This window comes from Alligator sinensis, unplaced genomic scaffold (assembly GCF_000455745.1).
Source record: "Alligator sinensis unplaced genomic scaffold, ASM45574v1 scaffold575_1, whole genome shotgun sequence".
NCBI lineage: Eukaryota > Metazoa > Chordata > Crocodylia > Alligatoridae > Alligator > Alligator sinensis.
The window spans coordinates 1916915-1938074 of NW_005842051.1; the positions used below are offsets into that span (position 1 = coordinate 1916915).

General features: G+C 42.0%; 1 protein-coding gene across 4 annotated transcripts in view; it reads right to left on the reverse strand.

Annotated features, from left to right (window-relative positions):
* Positions 1-21160, reverse strand: part of PAM (peptidylglycine alpha-amidating monooxygenase) — a 166660-nt gene that overhangs the window by 70762 nt on the left and 74738 nt on the right. For all 4 annotated transcript variants that reach the window (XM_006022903.2, XM_006022900.2, XM_006022899.2 and 1 more), the window contains exons 7-10: positions 4924-4972; positions 3918-3985; positions 2098-2178; positions 1863-1939 (exon numbers count right to left, since the gene is read on the reverse strand). In XM_006022903.2, the coding sequence (XP_006022965.1) occupies positions 1863-1939; positions 2098-2178; positions 3918-3985; positions 4924-4972 (275 nt within the window). The remainder of the gene's footprint in view (positions 1-1862; positions 1940-2097; positions 2179-3917; positions 3986-4923; positions 4973-21160) is intronic.

Genomic DNA, 21160 nt, shown 5'->3' on the forward strand with positions numbered 1-21160 from the left:
CTGAATGCTGAATTATAGCAGAAATAAATACCTGCTGGCTTTGTTTGTTTTACTCTGGAAGACAGCTTTGCAAAGTTCTTGAAAGGGTAAAATATGTCAAGGGTATAAAACAATGAATTATAAATCTTGTTCACAAGATTTCCTCCCTGCAGCACTGAGAAATCAGGCTGACAGTATAGCAGCTGCTCTCCTCTGTGTGGAAGGGAGGTGGGAAAGGGAAGACAGAAGTTAAGATCCACTCTTCACCTTCCAAGCAACAAAATAAGTGAAAGGTAATGAGGTAAAAATAGAAGAAAGTTGGCCATTTCCTACTTCCTTTCCTTTCAGCTACTAGGAGGTGCCAAAAAAGGATGGCACAAACATCAGAATAGTAGGGCTGTGTGAAACACCATTGTTTCGTTTCAATGTCCATTTTGCCCTTTTGAAAAGACAGTGTTTCATTTTGTCGTTTTCTTTCATTTCGAAGCACTGTCCCATTTCATTTAGTTGAAACTGTTCCGCTGTTTCATCCATAGGTTATAATGGGGGAATCATGAAAATGCCTAAATGCACAAGCTGGCAGCCCTCCCAGGGGTGTGAGCCCCCAGATCTGTGCCACGGATTTGAGAAGGCTGCCTCTTCCACCTGAGACTGGCACTGGGCAAGGGCTGCGCCCAGCACTGAAAAAGATTGCTGCTGCTGCCTGTCCCAGCCTAAGCCTGCCTCCTCTCATCCGATGTGCAGATCTGGGGACTCATACCACCGGGAGAGCTCCTGGGCTGTGCCGGACTGCTCCCAGGGCTGCAAGCTTTGGGTCAGGCAGCAATCTTCTCCGGTGTTGGGTGCAGCCTGCGCCCAGTGCCGGTCCCAGGTGGAAGAGGCAGCCTCCTCTCATCCAGGGTGCAGATTCGGGGACTCACACACCCGGGAGGGCTGCTGGGCTATGCCAGACTCCTCCCAGGGATGCGAGCCCCCGGATCTGTGTGCTAGATGAGAGGAGGCTGGCTCTGCTGCCTGGGACCAGTGCTGAAGCCAAGTAAGCCTGGCTTCGAAACTTGAAGTGCCCTTGTTTAGTTTAAAAGCTGTTTCGAAGCCTTTTGTTTCATTTTGATTTCACTGTTTTGAGCTCGAAACATGTTGAAACATCTTTGAAACAAAACATCTAGTGAAACTTCACACAGCCCTACAGAATAGGTCATGCAGAAACATCAGAGAGTCAGTGATAATTAGTTCACCCTTGGCACCTCATGGATGCTGCTGCTCTGCTTCCTGGTATTTCTGGATATCGCACACAGAGAAGCAGTGTGCCAGAAGATGAAGCTGCCTTGCATGATATGTCTGCAATCTATAATTCTTATATCAGAATACTGCCTGGCAGGGGTTGGCAACCTATGGCCTGCGGGCTGGATCTGGCCCAAAAACATCCAATCCAACATGGAGGAAACATGGTGGCACAAAGCTGCACAGTGCCAGCCATCCTCTTAACAGATATTCCCTTCACTGTGGAACTTGCTGCTATGCTATGTCTGCATTTCTCTTGCTGTGGAGGGGGCAGGAATCTGCAGTGACAGGGAATGCAGGTAGCTGGCTGCTCTGGGGGCTGAAGACTTTTGGTGCAGAGTTACAACCAGGTTGCAAGTTCTGGCATTGATGTAAACATTGTAAGTATGTATCATGGAGCACTATGATGATTTTGTGGGGTTCTAACATTTTTCATCAAATAGAATTGATTTCTTGTTCTAGTCTGGATAGAATTACCTAAGCATCTGTAAAACAGGAATAAGCACAGTAACAAAGCAGAAATACATTTAACAGGTTTCAGTCTAGCTGCTTAAGAACATAATTAAAATTGAATTTTAAAAAAGCAAAAGGAGCAAACCGACCTGTGGTAGCTGAGGACTCTGCCTGCCAATCAATGTCCACTGACCATCTCTCACTCTGTACCCACTTACTACCTTACCTACAACAAAGAATTAACAAAGAATTAACCAATTCATGAGTATCAGATGTAACAATTTAGGAGGCAGAAGAAAAAAAACAAAAACAACAGACACTGTAGATAATGTTTGATGGTCTAATACAGTGCTAAAACCTCAACACAGGTAATAAAACTCTTACCTAATCGGTGTGTGTGGACTCTGTAGGCAAACAGGTGCATTGGATACCTTTTATAATGGCAGGCAATATCAGCATCAACCACTGTTATGATATAAATAGGGATACAACATTTTAAAGATGTTACTTATTGAGCCAAGGGATTACCTTTTTTTATTATTTCACTGAAACATACCAATAAGGAAATTGTGTAAAAATCCGGGATCTTTATCAAATGACAAAGAAACATTTCTAAAAACACAATGGCTAGTAGTATCTTAAATTTCTATATGGGGCTTCCATGCTAATTGATCCAAGGATTTTTACAAAGAAACTTGTGTGTATACAGGTCACTTCAAGAATCACTTGATTCCCTCTCAACTGAACCTCAGCAACTGTTTTACAGTCTATGCTGCCATAGTTTAACGTGCTAGTACTATAAATTTACTTTTATGTTATGGTACTGAGCATTGCAGGAAAACAGTAGTCAGGAGAGACAAATGGGATTATCTATGTTCCTCTTACTTGGTAAATTAAGAGTAATTTAAAGAAGATAGCACTGAAGATTTTATTTTAAGAGATCATCTAATCATACAGCAGTTTTCAAGAGCTAAAGCCAGATTCAGGAGTAGACAAAGGCTCCAGATGTCATAATTGTGAGATACATACACATTTCCTGCTACAAATTGTAGTATGAAAGACGTTAATAGGATTCGTCGTTAGGAAAATAACGGCTGATCTGCCACAAAAGTGGCAGATCCTTGACAAAGAAGTTGTTGTTTATGGGCCCAGAACTTTAAAGGGTGTGCTAACAGCCCAGCATCAGGGAGCAGCTTTCCCAGTGCTGGGGTGCCTAGGAGAAAGGTTTCCTTGATTGGCAGTCCATCACAAAACTCTCTCAGGGGCATCCTGCAGCTAACCACCTCTTCCTATACCAGTCTGCTGCACAGGTTGGAATTATAACAGCTTTAAAAAAAAGACTAGTGGTGCACCGGTAGAGATTTTGGGGGGCCGATACTGATAGCCAATTTTTAAGGAGGCATATTGGCCAATACCAATCCAATTTCTGATACAGCTGCAGCTGCGTGCAAAGTCTGTTGTGGTGGAAGGGGAGGGGGGGGAGAAGGGGTGTGGGGGGGGCCGATCAATGCCTCCTGCAGTGAGGGAGGCTGGGAGCAGGGGCAGGCGCTGCGGAGGTGGGGGGGGGGGGGGGGGGGAGGAGGCCCAGACCTCAAGCAGCAGGAGGGAAGGGGGAACAGGCCTGGACTGGGGTGGGGGGGCCGGGGCTCCGTCCCCATCCGCTGCCCCCCCCCTCATTCTTGATGGGCAATTAGCTAGTATATATATAAATGTGTGACAGATATAGATAGATCTATATCTATCACAAACATTTTTTCCTTACATATATAAGAACATATAGTCATAGGGGTTTTTTTTCTCTCTCTCTCAACTTTTTAAACAAGTAGTGGGCCATTTTGGCAAGAAATGTTATATATTTCTTTAAGGGAAAGGATGAATTAAATTATAAATGAAATGTCTTTCAGAGTTGCCTCCTGCTTATTCATCTTTAAAGAAAAAAAATCAAATCTGAGACAACTTTCAGCTTCTACTGCATTGATGATAATTTTTCTCCAATATTGCTAGGCTCTCTGAAGTTAGTCTGCTAGAAATTTACTACAAATTTAAACGTATAGTCATTATATCATATTTGTTCCAGCTAGTGATAAACTCCTGTACCTATACTTTTTTAAAAAATAATTCAGAGACTATAAATTATCTTGTACAATAAACACCCAAACACACGAAGGTGAAAATATAGCCATTCTTTTAGAGTTTGTACTCACCTTTTTCTCCTGGTGGTATAACAGTATTCACAGACATCATAAGATACATGCCAGCAATCAAAGGCTGCCTGAAAAATAACAACTACATTTACTTCAAAACCCCTACACAACAATTCATTTGTAAAATAGCCCTCTGCAGGCTATATGATCCATTATTCTTTTGAAAGGTCCCTTGGGGTACCAATTTTAAAGTGTCGAATTATTATTATAAATTGGTTTCCATTTGGAGAAACAAGATGTTAGAGTCTCTCCCCTATTTTTAGGCAAATTTTGATAAAGGCCTATACAATAAGACAAAAACAAAGTTACTTAATGTCTGCATTTTTCTAAACTCCTAACACTATTCTGTGCCTACAAAACAATATTATAGTAGTCAATATTGTGATGAATGAAGCTGGACGCAACATGTTTACACTGGGAAAATGAACATTTACATCAGTGTGAAAAAAGTAGACATACAACCTAGAAATGTACAAACATAACTGGACTCAAACTTGGTGGAGAGTTATCTTGGGGAAAACATGGTAAAAATAGATAGGTGTAAGTTACACCACAGCAGGTATTGTGTATTATTCCAGGGTATTAACCCTTTGCTTAATGTAGGCTAACCTTATGATGACATGTTATACTAAAGCCTACTATAGCATTTACCATGAGCTAACCCGTCTCCGATATGCTTTGGGTCCCAGTGTACTTTACACCAGTCTTCTACATCAATGTAACACGCAGCATTTATATATCAAGTACCCAGACCCTATATGTAGCATGATATATGAAAGTTTCATAATGTAAAAACATTTTTATTGACAGGCAAGTTTTTGGTGCATTTCATTTTAAAACTGAAAAGCTATTCAAAACTTGTTTAAGTGTTCACCTACTTCTCTATGATTTCAGGTCCTCTGAAAAAACAAAGGCTTCTTCCAACCAGAATTTGTAAGAACACTCAACAGATACAGGTCCCTAGATCAAACTTGGATAAACTCCAAGAAACATCAAACATACTTACTTCTGATGTGTCAGATGTAAAGTTACGCCAGAACAATCCTTGTGGTTATCTGAACAAAACATGAAAGAGCATTTTATCTGTTAATAATTGAAAGTGGAGGGATTGTGGTTTGAACAACAATTCAGTAAGCAGATGAAAAAAAGCTGTTAAAAATAATACTTTTTTGATAGGAATATTACACTTAGTCTTATGCTTTAAGCTTGTTGAAATTACATTTGCATCATGGTCCTATACACTGTAAAAATATAATATTTATTATTCAGAGAGGTAGAGACTAAAAAAATATAATGTTCACTTTAATTTTTAAAGCAAAAATATAGCTAAATTCTGCTGGGTAAACACAGTCAATGGTACCATTTATGTTTTGGCAGGGATTAAAAATATAGAAATTCTGTTTGAGGAGAGCACATTTTTGACTAATTTATGACATAAATCAGTGAAAATAAATACATTTACAGAAGAGAAATGTCAACTTTTTATCCACTAACAATGCCTTTACTGACAGAAATGGTTGGATTCCCTCATCATAAAATCAGCATCTGCATTCAGATACTGTACTTGAGGAAAGTAGTTTTGCACAAGAAGTGCGTAACCACTCACATTTTAGTTTGCCCAGAACCATTAACCTCTTACAATCACAAGCTACCCAATAAAATTTAACATTTTACCAACAAAGCTGCTTGCTTGATATTTAGTCAATTTCAAAACTTAAAAGTAGGTTTAGATATTTTACCTGCTGGTTAATTTTGCTTAAATAAAATTCAGGTAAACCATAAAGTGGACAATAGTGATAAGTGGACAATGAACCAGCACGAGTTTCATCATAACATTACTTTTCTGGAAAACTGCATAGGCACAAAAAAGAAATGCTAGATGAGTGAAGAAATCTGCTAAAATATTCTTGCTGGGTTCTCATATCTTGCTCACCACAGTATCTGAATATTTTTTATTTCTTGAAATTACTTTTGGGGGAACATCTATTTCTGAAGCAAACACATGAAATAGTAAATAATTGGCACCGCATCTTTAAAAACACAACAACAACTAAAAACCCCCTCTCCTTGATAAGAATAAGAGAAACAACAATTGAAGAGAGAGCTTCCTCATCTTATTTGCTGATAGGCATGATCAAAACTACTCATTTACTGTAGGTGCATCAAGTGTGCAGAAGGCAGCATCTAATAAGGCTTAGAAGTAAGAAATGCGATGAAGCAGAAACAAAAACAGCACAGTACTCAGACAACAACCCACAAAGAAAAGCAGATCTTTTCAATGTAAATGACATTCTCACTCTACTACCCTGAAGAATATTATTTACTCATTTTCTTCAATAATAAATTCCAACTGTTTTTCTCTGAAGATTTTAATATCTTAAAATTTTTGAAACTCCATGGAAAGATTTGTTGTCAGTTCTCAAAGATCTTGGTTCACTTTGAATATTTAATGTTAGTGTGGGAAAAAGAGTAGGGGGAGGGAAGGGAGAGGGAAACTGAAAACTAGTGTAAATGAGTTAAAAAATAAGAGACAAACAGAAATACAAGTAACACTGACTAGAGAGAAAGGGGCAGGAAAGAAAACAAGAAAGAAAAGTAATGAAGATATTTCATGCTAAAAACAGTGTTATATATTAATCAAAGATAACCGATGCTGTTTCCCAAAGGAAGTCAGGGATCAGAAAGCATGATAGATCAGAGCCCTGACAAAAGCAGCAGAACTAAAGAAAAACAGGTACAGAAAATATAGAAAGATCTCTTCACTTTCTAAGGCACTTCTGGATTGAATGTATTTTTCCTCTAAACCTTATTTTCTTCAACAAACTGCAAGTTCATTCACTATTTCATCAATTCTTTTGCCTTTTTAAAGATTCAGATATTTGAGGTTCAAGTGGGCAGAAAGGGGGCAACTTGTCTGTTTCCTTCTCTTTGTTTCAATTTATGCTAGGGAGACATTTTGATGTTGTACAATACTAGCTGCACTATCACAAATGTTGGCTTGTATACGCAAAATTGAAAACATTTGCTTCCACAGAGGATGCTTTGGATATGGTTTTATAGTTCCTTTTCAAATGTGATTAGCAACAGTGTGGCTAATAATGCATTTTTAATCTTAAATCTTTAATTTTAAAATTGTCTTTCCAGTTTGTCACTTGGGTTACTCCTGCACTCTGGCTAGCTTTGCTCCTTTCATTTTATATTTCAACTCTATAGCAAATTCACATTGCTCCAGGACAAATACATTATTAGCTTCTACTTGCCCTGTGGCAGAAAGAGGAAATGCAGTCATCCACTTCAGAAACAGGTTTCTTTCAAAGTTAATTCTCTATGCAAAGTTTCCAACAGAGATCAAACAAGAAGACTGTTCTAATCAGTATGTTTCAATAGTGCTTTTGAAATGCAGTATGTGGATAAGGAAATCTACTGCTATATTATTTGCTTTTGTTGATCTCTTCTGTCAAGGCAAAAAATGGTGCATCTTAAGATGCAATACAGGCTTTGAATTTAAACATATTTGTTTTGTAATTTAAAGTGCTGATAATGTTAAACCTAAGGCCTTGAACATTTCTAGTGGAGGAAATTTTTGAGAAATATCTACCATTATAAATCTTTCTAAGGGGAAGGATAAGTACAGGAATTCAACCTGCAGCTGCTCCCTTTCCCTGGCTCTCCACACTTTCCTCACATGGGGGATCAGTTTGGGAAAGGCAAGGGAAGCAGCAGTTGTTCCAATCCTCCAAGCCCCAGTGAAACTGGAGTAGAAGGGCAAAGCCCCTTGCTTGGTTCCCAGAACAGGCACTCCCAGTCTAGGGACCCGGTGGGGTGTGGCTGCTCCTCCATGGCAGGGCAAAGCAAACCAGCGAGGCAAAAGGCACACAGTTTAAAAAGCCACACAGGAGAAGAATCACCCCTCCCCCACCATGCAGAACATTCAGGCTAGGGACAGACATTCAAAAAGCCTGAGCCTGAATTGACTCAATCTTTTCAGGTTAATCTAACCAACTTAGGTTGAACTGGTTTGGACTGCACAGACATCCCCTCTAAACTGAAGAAATGAAGGCACATGCTTACAGTGGCTCAGGCTAGAAGCCAAGGGGTGCTAAAGCAGCCATCCCTTCCCTTCTACAGTGCTAAGCTGAGGGCTGGGGGTGGCACGGCATGGCTAGGCCCCAGCAGGACCCTCTGATTAGGGAGGGGGGTAAACTCCCAACCTACCTGCATTGTCCCAGGCTTTGCTCCACGCGCTGCTCAAGCGGTGGGAGTGTTGCCAGACCCCAGAACCTGCCTAACACTCTGAGGCAAAGTGGGGGGGGGGGGGGGAGTGCATGCATCTGTTGATGATACTGAGCTTTTCAATGTCCCTCTGGGATCTGGGGACAGACACTACAGGGACAGGGTCTGGGACAGACAATACACTACATAAACTGATTTGACCCAAATCATTTAAGTTTGATACTACATTCAACCAGGTTTATAATAAACCAGTTTCAGCCATTTTGAAACTGTTTTATGTGCACTGAACTTATGTTCTGTTACAGGTTTAAACCAGTTTCTGATCACTTAAACTGGTTTATGTGTAATGTCCTTCTCTAGCCTCAAAGACAAAGCCTGCAGCAGGAGGAATGGCGAGGCAAAGCCCCCAGCCCATTCCCCAAACCAGGCAGTCCCTGGTCTGGGGAAGAGGCAAAGGGCATTGCTGCACTGCTCCCCTTCCCTCCCAGACCAGACTGGAAGAAGAGCATGGAAGTATTCATTCTTGCAAGAGAGTTTCTTCCCAGAGAAATTGATTGAATGCTTGGTCACTACTAAGTTTCTACCAGGAGAGCGGTGATTCTCCTGGTAGAAACATCATGCCTCCATGTGGCCTAAGTCCTGTACCCAACATGTGCTCAATTGGGTAAAGAGAGCTTTTGTGTGGTATGTTTTATACTTCACACCAGATTTTCAGGAGAAACTTACTACTAAGTACTAGAGAAGGTGAGAAATTTTCAAATAGAAGGTGCAGCCTTCAGAAAATGCTAGTTCACTGAAACTAAAACACTCCATGATTATGTGTTTTGAGAAAATTTCCAATGAAACCTGCCTGGTTTCTTGCCAGCTGATCTGCAAGCTGCTTTTTGAGAGCTCAGCTCTGCAGGAGCTTGCTCTAAGAGGCTACCTTAGAGCAAGGGCTTCCAGGTTCCCCAGAAGCTTGCCTGGAAAACTGCCATGAAACAGGGGACCTCTGCCCTAGATATCATCTCTGGTATGCTGCCTACAAGTTAGGGGCTTGCAGGCTGTCGGTGTCCCAAACCCCAAGCTGCCACAGGGCAGGCAATTTGAATGGGGTCCAAGCTCTGAAAAGGAATGTTTCACTTTGAAAAACACCAAAATATTCCCCCTGTTGGATTACTTTAGTGTTGGCACCTTGGGAAGCATATCAGCTGATGCTGGACATGATACTAGGAGTGGCAGGAATTGTGGTCTTGCTGTTCTAATTTGCTTCTATGTTATTCATAGCAGGATTTGTGTTTCCATTTTTAGATATTTTAACTCTTATTTACATTAGGTGCTACATTAATGAAAGACTAACTTAGGAAATAAGAGTCTTTGCCTTGCATCTGGAACACAGTAAGCACAAATCCTTTAGGATTTGTATTTTTGATCAAATGCCTTATATCCATTTCCTCTATCAAATCAATGAATATTTTCAGCCAAATAGTTATACTCTAAAAAAACAAAACAAAACAATGAGAATGCATACAAGGTACCTTCTTGCTCAACAGATCTCATCCCTACATGAATTCAGAGCAGCGTGTTTTATACATAAAATTGCAATCCTGTTTTTATTATTTAAATTCGTCTTAGCTGTGCTGACTCAATATGAGTATGAAAATGTTAATTGGATTTTATTTCTTCATGTGAATTAACAGAAATGTCTACTTATTTCTAAATCAGTTACATCTACCCTAAGCAGCTTTGATAGTGAATGTGCACAGCTACTGACAAGACAGTAATATGGGTTGCAGAACATTTTAAGTCATGGTGACATGTGGAAAGGAAAACTTAGATTGACTCTAGCCTGCAGACTGTTTTCAAGGTTGACAGTTAAAAACCAGTTGCTTTTTCCACTGGAACTGGAACAGACTTCACGCAGAAACCACAGGTATGAAAAGTATGGAATTCCATGATGAACATGACGTTACAGTCACTTCCAAGTAGGATCACACTAAACCTTTAACATCAAAAACACACAACTGCATGTTTTGAGAACTCGGAGATGTGTGGAAAGTCTGCAAACGTGATAAGAGTTTCAACAAGGCAACCGTTACTGTGATGTGTCATGTGTGCATCTTTGTATGAAGCTTGGAATTTCTCCTGTTCAGCTTCTATCAAAAACCACACACAAGAAACAATCAAATATAACTTCTATAGTTTACATGTTTTTAAGGGAAAAATATCAAAAGACTCACAATTCACAGGCCCACTAACAAACCACATCTGTCCACAGTATTTACAAAGCTTCTACAAAGCTGAGTACACAAATTCCAACAACCTCTCACCCACCCCACTATTAACAATCGAGATAAAGCAATGTTACAACAAATAAATTCATACATTATAAAGGACATAAAATATGTTAGAAATGAAGGTATAGACAGCTGCAAAAAAGGAGGAATGTTGGATCTTCAACTCCATGCAGCCAAATACTCCAAAGGATCTCACCTCCAAAGCCATGGATCTTGGCATAGTCATAGGGAGCATCAGCCCATCATGCCTTGCCCAATGCCCTCATACCAAACTGTCTGGTTAGTATTATTTCAGCTACTCTGTATACAGCCATGAAAGGGCACTGTGTTGGCTGAGCAGCATGACACTTTACTATACCCCTCCAGACACTTTTGACTTGGAAAAAAATGTCAGTGATCCTTAACTGCATCTTTCATACACATAGGACCTTGTCCTTAAAATATGCATATGAGGCAAAATATATTTTGATGAAAGGGGGAGAGGAGTGGAAGCCATGTCATCCATATGTTCTTACCCTCTGAAACAACAGAAGGAAGCAGATGATATCAAGACCTTAATCCACTAAGAAGCTGATATGCAAAGGCATAAGTCAAATGGCAGCCAGGTGCTTGTGTTTTGTGCCTTTGAAATATTTTCCCAAAAGTCTGACCAAATTTGCACTTATTAAAGAAGTTTTCAGGCTTTTCAGACAATGCAACATGTAACACATAAGGTAGAGGAGGGAACTTTTCAAGCGGAAGAAAAATAAATATATTACATATAAAAATAACAGCTTGGTTCTAAAGATGCATAACCCAACTCACTATAAAAATTAGCTATTTAAATGATTTAACACCCCATAATTGGCTAACAAGGTATACTACAGCCATAGTTTCCACATATGCATAGTTTAATGAACTCTAGAAAGACATTAAAAATGCTCCTAGTTATACCGTGTTTCTCTAGCTAGTGTCAGTTGTTTTCAGTCCCCCTCAAGCCCAGAAAGCTCATGATTTGTGAAGCTGGTTCCTAGCAGAACCTCTCACAATAAGATCTCAGGTGGTGGCAGCTTTCTGCTGTGGCATCACAGCAGGAGCCTGCTGGGAGCAGAGTAAAAAATTTAATTCCCTTAGTATCTAGCATACCAGGGGTAGCATGCCATTGTCCATGACTGCCTGCCAAGCAGAGGCATAACTATACAGCTCTGCGCCCTGGACAGCTGTGCAACACCTGAGGCAGAGCCAGTTGCCCTGATGCTGATCACCCACCATTAGGGTTGCAGCTATTTTTGTGCTCCCACAGCAGTGGAGCCTAGGGCTGCTGTCCCAGTTGCCTCTTCTTCGTTATGCTAATGCTCCCAAGTCCTCATTCTTTTTCTCCTCTTCCCTCATATTCCTTACACTACAAATCTCACCCCTTCCAGAGTGGTCTTCTTTCCCATTTTATACTCTAAAGCACCCCCAAAATATTGGCACCAACTGACAACTTTACCATTTCACATAAATGTTGCGTCTCTCTGCTTCACTCTTCATTATTTTTAATTGATTTAGCTTCTTCTGAGGTGGATTAAAGCACAGATGTTACAGGTTTCCAAATCTGCCCTTTAAGGGAAAAAACAAAACAGGGAAGCAGAGGAACTAGTTTTATCCAATTTAGTTTCATCAGATGAAGCTAGTTTCATCCCTTCCAAGGCCACATTGGGTGCACCTACATGAGATGCTTTACTGCACAGTAGCACAATTTACTGTGCAGTAAGCATGCACGTCTACACGTGAGCACACTTACTGTGCAGTAAGTGACACTACTTGCAAGTAGTTACTGCACAGTAATGCATGTGTAGACACAAGCTGGGTGCAGATTTGCTGCCAGTCAGGCCTGCCAATAGGGGCCAGCCTGAGGCTAGCCACAGGGCTCGGAGCTGGGAGCCTCTCCTAGCGTCCTGTCCTGCTGGGCCAGCACCTGCCCCAACAGCTTTGCAACCTCAGCCCCAGCAACAAGACGGAACCAGTCATGTCACCACCAGCTGCCAGCAGTGCTCGCTCCTTCCCAGGAAGGGCCCTTGGCTGGGCACCTGCATACCACACCTCACCACATGAGGACACAGCCCAGAGCATGAGGTGTGGTATAGTGTGGTATGCAGGTGCCCAGCCAGGGGCCACACAGCCCAGAGCCTGAGGTGTAAGCTGTCTGGGCCAGCTGACTTGAAGGTGTCCAGTCTCTCAAGGTGCTCCCTCACCGCAGCTCCACGTGGGCGCAGAACTGGAGCTGCCTGCACCGGGGCCAGGACCACACCTGGACACTGACTGCCAGAGGGAGAGCTGCCCGTGCTGAGGGACCACTGGACACCTTCACCCCTAGGTGAGCCCCCCGCCTGCTGGTCTTGCTGCAGCACACCTGTGGGGGAACAGCCAGAGGCCGGGGTGCTAGCCACCTGTCCCCAGGCTCTGCCCCTTAGGTACCCCCACCCCACGGCCCTCCGCACCAGGATGGTATACAAAGCACTTTGTAAATAGTTTGTGCAGGGAAGAGGGTGTTTTATTGTTGGTGGATGGGGTGGTTGGGGGCTCTGTTGTTGGTGGGAGAAAGGGAGAGCTCTGTTTTTTGGAGAGGGAGGAGGAAGGGGGTCTGCTTGATGTGAGGGGAATAAAAACTGTTTGATGTGAGGGGGCTACCGTGGGGGGTGCAGGAGGAGGTGGTCAGCCAGCACCTCTTGCACCCAGTGCCCTGGCCCAGCACCCAGTGCTGGGTGTATGGCTCGCCTAGCACCTCGGCAGGGGGCCCAGGTGGTGTCCCCAGGTAGTGCTCCTGCTGCTAGGTGTCCTCTGTCCACCGCGCCTCCTCTGCCCAGGCCTTGTACAAAAGCTTCCCCTGGGCCTCTCAGATGTTATGCAGCAAGCAGGATGTGACCCGGGGGAAGCTGACCTTAGTGAATGAGGCAGGCAGTGACGGTGCATCAGAGGCCTTTGAGGCAGCTGAAGGCACACTGAACCATGGTGCGGGTCTAGCCCAGGCACCGGTTAAAGTGGACCTGGCAGGTGTCCAGCTGACCAGTCTAGGGCCCCATGAAGCAGGGCAGAAGCAGGTAGGCAGGGTCCTCAATGAGGAGGGATGGGACCACCATAGCACCCAGCACCCCCACTGTGAAGTGGCCACTCTGCACCAGGGCTGGCAGGATGGAAATGCACAACATGTGGGCATCCTGTGCATGCAGGCCCCATGATGGCCTGGAGTACCATGAAGTGAAAGCCCCTCCAGCTATAGTAGGGCTGGCTGCCATCAGACAGGCAAGTGTCAGAGATGTGGGTCCCATCCAGAGCCCTGATGCACTCGGGGAAACCCAGGGCACAGAACCCTGCCACCATCACCACAGGGTTGCGCACATGGAACATGGTGTGCCCCAGCACATCCTGGAGAGCACCACACGCCTCCAGGATAGCTTCCCTGGCAGCAGCCTTGCCCATGCCAAAGAGATGGCCTACATAGCAGAGGCTGGCATGTGTGGCCAGACTGAGCAGGGGGAGGGTCAGCCAGGTATTCATGAGGAGAGGTGGCCACATGGCGGTGTTCTGCCACTCTAGGTGTGGTCAGAGCTGCTCCAGGAGGACCCGGAAAGTGGCCTGGGTCCTCTTGTAGCAAAATCCCCAGTTTTTCTTTTTTAAATGCATTCCCACCCCTTTCCCAACCATTTCTGACTTTTTCTCTCTCTCTCTATTCCCTATAGATAAGTATAAGTGAGCTAAGACATAGGATAAGCTTCAGCATTTTATTTTGGTAGCAAATTGTATTTGTTTTGTTTTTCTCCTTCTTTATATTGTATAATTATTATGGTTATATTGATTTTTACTGTTCTATAGTACTGTTTTACTGGTACTATATGATTTAGGCCTACATATGTATGTTAGCATAAGTCATGTTGAGTTTCCATTTTGTTTGTCAAGTCTCCATCCTCTCCCCAGGCCCGGATGTGTAACCCATGACTCACACCTACCCCTCCTATGTAACTTGGTTCCTGAATGAATGGGGATGAATGAGGGTGCTTGAGAGACAATGGCAGTAGGTCTAAAAATAGCTCCTCTGAATGACTGAAACATCAACACCAATACCTGGACCAACGACCCAGCCCTTGGAACCACCCTCAGCATTCAAGAAACAAAAGATGAGGCAACCCACCATTGTGCCAGGCTGCACGTGTTCAGTAAGATCACCTGGAGCACTCTGGAACAGGACTGACATTGCCTGGACAGGCCCTCCCAATAGGAGATCAGAGGTAGTCTGCCCCATAAAAGGGGTAGTGAAGACTGATTCTTTGGGATGACCTCTCCATCTGGACCAGCACCATGCCACACCACCTGTCCACCTAGAGGCCCTGCTGGCAACCCCTCTCTGGACAACACCTACTGGACAGGAACCCTTTCCAGCCTGGATAGGTAGCTATCACCCCTGCCCCCTCTTCAACCAAGGACTTGGACTCTGCTTCTCTTCCCTACCTGGACTCCAACCCTTCCACTGAGTCTCTTTCTCCTGCTGCCATTGTGTGTGTGTGGTTGGGGGTGGGGGGAAACCAATAAGTTCATGGGACTGCGTAGTGTATTGTCTGTTTAATAAACCTGTTATTTTGAAAGCCCAAGTTGGGTTTTTGTCTGTTTCCTGACTGTTTCCTCCTTGCTACCACTTATCTGCCCCCGCCCAGTCTCTAAGCTGTCAGCCTGTTTCCAGCCCCAAGCTCCCAGGTTTCTGCCTCTCTCTCTCTTTCCTGGCTGTCTCCTCCTTGCCACCACTTATCTGCCCTCCCCCCCAAATATCTCAGCTGTTTGCCTCAGTTTCCAACCCCAATCTACCTTAAGTAAACCCAAGCCTCAGTTCCTCAGCCAGCTTCTCTGTAGTCCACCGGTTCTAATCCCAGTTCTGGCAACTTTTACTCCCTATACTTTAACTCTCTCTCACCTTAACCTTCCCCCAAGTATCCCAGGTACCCCAAGCACATACATACCAACCATGCCATCCAAGTTAGGAACTTACCTATGTGTAGATGGGTTGTATGTGTGTGAACTGGTGAGTGTGTGTGTGTATGTGTACGTATGTGTGTATGTGTATATATGTCATTGTGTGTCTGATATATGAATTAGTGATCTGCATATGTATACTGAATGTGCGGGTATGGACAATTGATTTTTGTCTAACTTTTGGGGTATATAGCGTATGTGCTTGAATTGGTGATAGGTATGCATGTGCCTAGGCTAGTTTGGATGTGTATGTGCCTGAGTTGGTAGTGTGAGTGTGTGAGTGTGTGTCCAACTGATTTGTGTGTTTGTATATGTGCATTGTGTCACACCCGCCTGTCTAACAGTGCAATATTGAGATCCTGAGAGTTGGCCTGACCCCACAGGGCAACATTCTGAAACACCTACAGCCAGTTCTGGTTGCCCCAGGTGTGCTGGACAATGTGCAGCCACCAGTCCTGGCTAACACAGCAGGCCCAGAGGCGGCAGGGCTAGTGGCCCAGGATGGCAAGGGCAGCCCCAGTGGTGGCATCCAGCAGCATGTTATCAGCGTCTCTGTCCAGATCTGGCCAGCCAGATGGGGTCCAGGTAGCAGCTGAGCGGTGGCAGCCCTGGAATGACACGTTGTAGCCACACAGGCAGTCACTGCATGTTGGGGAGGCAGGAGGGCCCAGATGGCTGAGAGACAGCGGTGATCAGCACAGAGGGCCAGCAGGGCCACCACATAGCCAACAGAAGCTCAGGGTGCTGGTTGTCACTGCCAGGGGCAAAGCCTGGAGCAGCCACAGCATGGGGAGGCAGAGGTGGTGAAGAGAGAGCTGCTGCATGATGCCTCTGTGCTGTGCATGCTGCTCCTCCCCAGGAAGGTGTCTAGTCAGGGAGCAGAGAATGGGGCTAGCTTTTCAAGAGGGATATTGGTTGTTGGCAGCTGCAGTGGGAGCCTGGAGCTCCCCCTAGTGGTGGCAGGGACCCATTGCAGGGCCACAGGAAGTGGCAGCAGTTTGGTGCTAAGAGCAGCAGTTCTGCTGCCACGTCCCTGAATATGTCGATGCCTGCCTGGAAGCATTTACTCACAAGTAGTTTTCTTGCAAGTAAACTGATTTTGGAGCAAATGCATGTGTAGATTCTCTTACTGAAAGGCAAATGCAACAGTCAGGTTATTAAATGCATATATCTACAGTCCAAAGGTAAAGCTGTTTGGGTACCTTAATTTTATTTTTTATACTTTAATATGTTTCATGGTCTTTTATGTTGAACTTCAATACTGAGTTGCCTGGGTTTTTATATAATAACCTTGTGATTTTTTTTCACCCGTGTATTAACCTTCCAAACTTAATTCCATTTTACCAGATTTTTTTTTGTTTGGGAACATAAACAGTTAAAAAAATTAAAATCGGTAATCCTTTTCTAACATGGGGCTTGGTTTGGGGTTTTGTTTTTTTTTTTTGGGGGTGGGGGGTATATACAGCTCTTAATTTATAGAGATTCCTTGCTTTTTCCAGCTGGGCTTTAATTTTTAAGAGCTATGGCACTGGTACAGCATTCTGTAACTTGGTCCTGGGCAATAAATATGTACCTACATATGAATGCAATCTAGTTTGCACTATATTTGAAAGGAAAAACCATAATCAGTTTATTAATCAGTTTCATGAAATTAAGAAATCTTAAAAAATTAAAAAATTATAGCATATGTACTTTCATATACTCTGGGGGAATAAAATGTTGAAAACAAATAGCTACCACATACTAATAATTACCATGTACATAGATTAGAGATGTAAAATTTTTGGAAATTTTGAAGCCATGGAAAATTTTTTTTTTTTTTTCCAGGTTTTGGGGGGGAAAAATTAAAATATATGCATTACTTATTTTCTTAGCACCCTTTACAGATCTAAATTCACTTTGCTACTTTAGGCACATAAAATGTATTATGTATAACTTGGTTTGCTCATAAAAGTATCATGTTTAGTATATTTATTTAATTTAAAAGCATAGTTTATTCAGACAATAATGACAAATTTACTAATTGAATTTACTTTAAAATGTTTTTAATTTTTGTTACAAACACAGCTTCAAGCTGCTGAATTCTAAGGAACCTAGCATCTCTTAGTTTTTTCTAGTTTATGAGAGGCAAACACTAAAGTTGAAAATAAAAGAAACCATCAACATTATAGTAAAACAAAGAAAGTTATTATGTATTCTAGACTTAGTCTCCTCCACAGTGTCAAGCAGATATAGAAAGCACTCGTTTTTAGTAAAAGAGCTGGGAAAAAAAGGGAAAAAAACCCAAGACTCATCGAATACAAATTTTGCTATATGAAACTTTGTCTAATCAGTCTCATTTTCTGATCTATCAATATCAGCAGTTTCTGATTCTTCTGATTCTTTCATTTTTATCATCTTCATGGACTTCTGAAAACTGAAGGTTTGCCTGGCTTGAGACAAGCTTTTCTATTCTTTCACAAGTTAGTTTATTTCTTGATTTGGAGCGAGTATTTCTGAACATAGACCAGTTTCTTTCACACGCTGCAGAAAACGGAGGAATCTGAAGCAGGTGAGAAGCAAGAGGAGTTAGAGGCTGTATCATGCAAAGGCCTTGCCACCATGTTGCAGAAGAGATACGTTTGGCAGAGTCCCAGACTGCATTCCTGGATCAAATACCTGAAGATGTTTTGTATTCTGCAACATTTGAAAGTACCTTTCCAACATCAAGTCCTAAGTGTGTTGCTTGTTTTGTAATTCAGTCAAATGAAGTAGCAATGCTATCATCACTAACTTTTCTGCCTCTGGATCTTGGATCCAAGAGATTTGCAGCCGCATGAATTGAGTGGCAAAAAAATTTTTCCCGTCTGTTAATAAAGTCTTTCACTTTTCTTTCTTCTGTACTTGTAAGCTGAGATGCATTTAGATGCTCAAAAACAGCTGACTTTATCTGGGCCATCTGGTAAGGAATCTTTGACAAAAGTGCACTGTCTGATTCAGCTGCAGTGAGTGCTGAAGAAATTGAGTTCTGCAGCTGGACCCAAAAGACATCCTCATCAAGTACAGTGTTCCTTATACTTCTGGGGACTTTAAAATCCTCAATTATTACTGTTTCTTGAAGAGCTTGTCTTTTAGTAAACTTTCAAATGAGATTACCACTCCACCCCATCTAGTTTTACTACAGAGTTTGAGTGTCACTGTTTTATTCTTTGCACTTTTCTTCCTGCTTCTTCTTAAAGATTGCAGCTACAATATGAGTGGCTTTTGCATGTTTTATAACTTCTTTTGCTCTTCGATAGATCTTTTGCAGAGTGTCCAACTTCATAATGTCATTAAGAAGCAAGTTTAACCCATGAGATGCACATCCTATGGCAGTAATACGTGGATATTTATCCATTATGATCTTCCATCCTGCTTTCATGTTGCTTGCATTGTCAGTCAGCAAAGCAAATACTTTACCACTCCCAATCTTCTGTAGGACATTACATATTTTACTACTGATATACTCTGCAGTATGCCTCTTCTCTCCTGTTTCAATGCTTCTGTAAAAACTGGTTGAGGTGTTGTTATCACAATGTTTATGTCTCCTTCTCCCCACACATTTGTCCATCCATCTGTAAGTAATGCAAGACACAATGCTTTGTTGATTTTTCCTTGCACAGATTGCATTACACATTCATATTCTGGCTTTAAAAGAGGCTTGCTTAAAGAATATCTGTGGGGCAAATGGTATGACGGTCTTAGTAATTTAAAAGCTTCCTTCCAGTATGCATTTTCAGATATTGACAAGGGTGTTCCAGAAGAATATAGAGCTCTTGCAAGAGCTTGGTCAATTTTTTTCCTGATCTTCACATATCATCTTGTCTACAAATGAAGCTATTGAGAGTCTTTTGTATACAGTTGGTTGCAATATTTGGTTACTTGAGGATGTTGATTGGGCAACCCTTTGTGATGCTGATGTTATAGAAGCAGCAGCAGCAGGACTTCTGGATCGAGAACGTTGGAAAGAGCTACTTGCACTTACATCATCATGATCAACCTCCTCCTCACTCACACCCATGAAGGATTTTTTTATGTCTGCAGGACACTTCTTACATACAAGAATGTGTTTGGTCATTCTAGTAGCATTTGGAATTGCATATTTCATTTGACAGTATTTGCAAATCACATTTTTTTCCTCAGAATAACTTGCAGTGTGGAAATGCTTCCATATGTTAGAAGTTGGTATCACCATTTTGCTGAGGGAGAAAAAAGAAAAATTTAATTTAGTGGTGAGCTTGCATATATAAACACTAAGCTAAAGCATGTACAAATTTAGTAATGGATGCAGGAGAGGCCTCCTCAGAGTTAACTGTGAACAACTTCCCTACCCTGCAGGCCTTACCTCACTGCTAAGTTTGGGTGATTTGTCACAAAACATCAGATTAGTAGGAATTCAATTATGAATTACATAGGTTATGAAAATATACTAATACAGCTAAAATATAGTTTAATATACTGAATTCAGATAAATTTTAACTCTTACCTTTCAATAAAGAAGTATACTTTCTTTCAGCTCCTTCATGCTGCTTCTGTACTTCTGTGGATCACAGGGCCAGGAAGAGGCAGGTTCCTTCCAACTCCAAAACCTTTAGACTTGCTCTGTCTCCTTTCCTGAGGCTTTTGAGCAAGCAGGACAATAAGCTCCTTGTTTCTAATCTCTACAGGAATGAATGGATGTTGCTACCAGTGTCCACTCCCAGTCCTTTGAGGCCTAGTCAGGAGGACAGGAGCAGATCCACCAACCTCTATATCAAAAGTCAACAATAGAGGAAGTCCATAAGCAAAGAAGGCACTGAATCCTTCTTCCTCCTCTTGTGCAAATGGCAGTGCCCCTGGGGGCAGAAATGCATCCTGATCTTGCATTTGAGAGTTGTACTCGTCTTACAGAAACTGTAATCTTATACTGTAGATAGTCTTCTGTAAAAGTCTTCCTATTACACAGTTATTAGAAAACATTTTGGGGGAGTAAAGGATAGCAATATATGAACTCCTTGTCTTAAACATTTTATTCATCGTTCTAAAAGAAAATATTTCATAAGAGGGTTTTTTTAATTCAAAAAAATATTTCAATTTTTCCAATTTTTCAGAAAAAAAAAAAGAAGTCCTTGGAAAAACAACAGAAAAAAAGTGCTTTTCCCTGAATTTTTCTGTTTTTTTCCAGGCTTCACATCTCTAGCATAGATGGGTACCACTTTCACAGCCAAATATTCGATATTCGCATATCCTGATTCTGAATCCCCAATGTGTTCCTGCTGCATTCAGTATAGAAAAAATTACAAGGGTATGTGAGTACATTGCATTATTTCTCCTTCATTCTGAACTGAGACAATTGAATGCACTTTGTTAAAAGGTGCAACAGTTACATTCTTAAAATTTGAAAATCCTCTTTTATCCATGAACGTCTCGGCGCATACAATATAAGTTTCTTTTGGATCCTGGTCTGAAACATTACACTATTTCTAAAGTTATTCAATGGCTCAGTATTACACCTGCTTATAGAAAGCAATCAAAGTTTAGAGAGAATTGTATCAGATTATATTTTACCCTACTCCAACTGGAGTTTTCACAAGCAAGATAAATTAGAAAGTTTCTCTGCTTACAGAAGAAAATTGGATTATTTTACAAGATAGAAATAAATGATTAGAACACAAGGTAAGCAAGGCATTGAAGTAAAACCAGGTGGTATATTGCTACAGGAATTGTAATATTTTTCTTCTGCTTTAACATCAT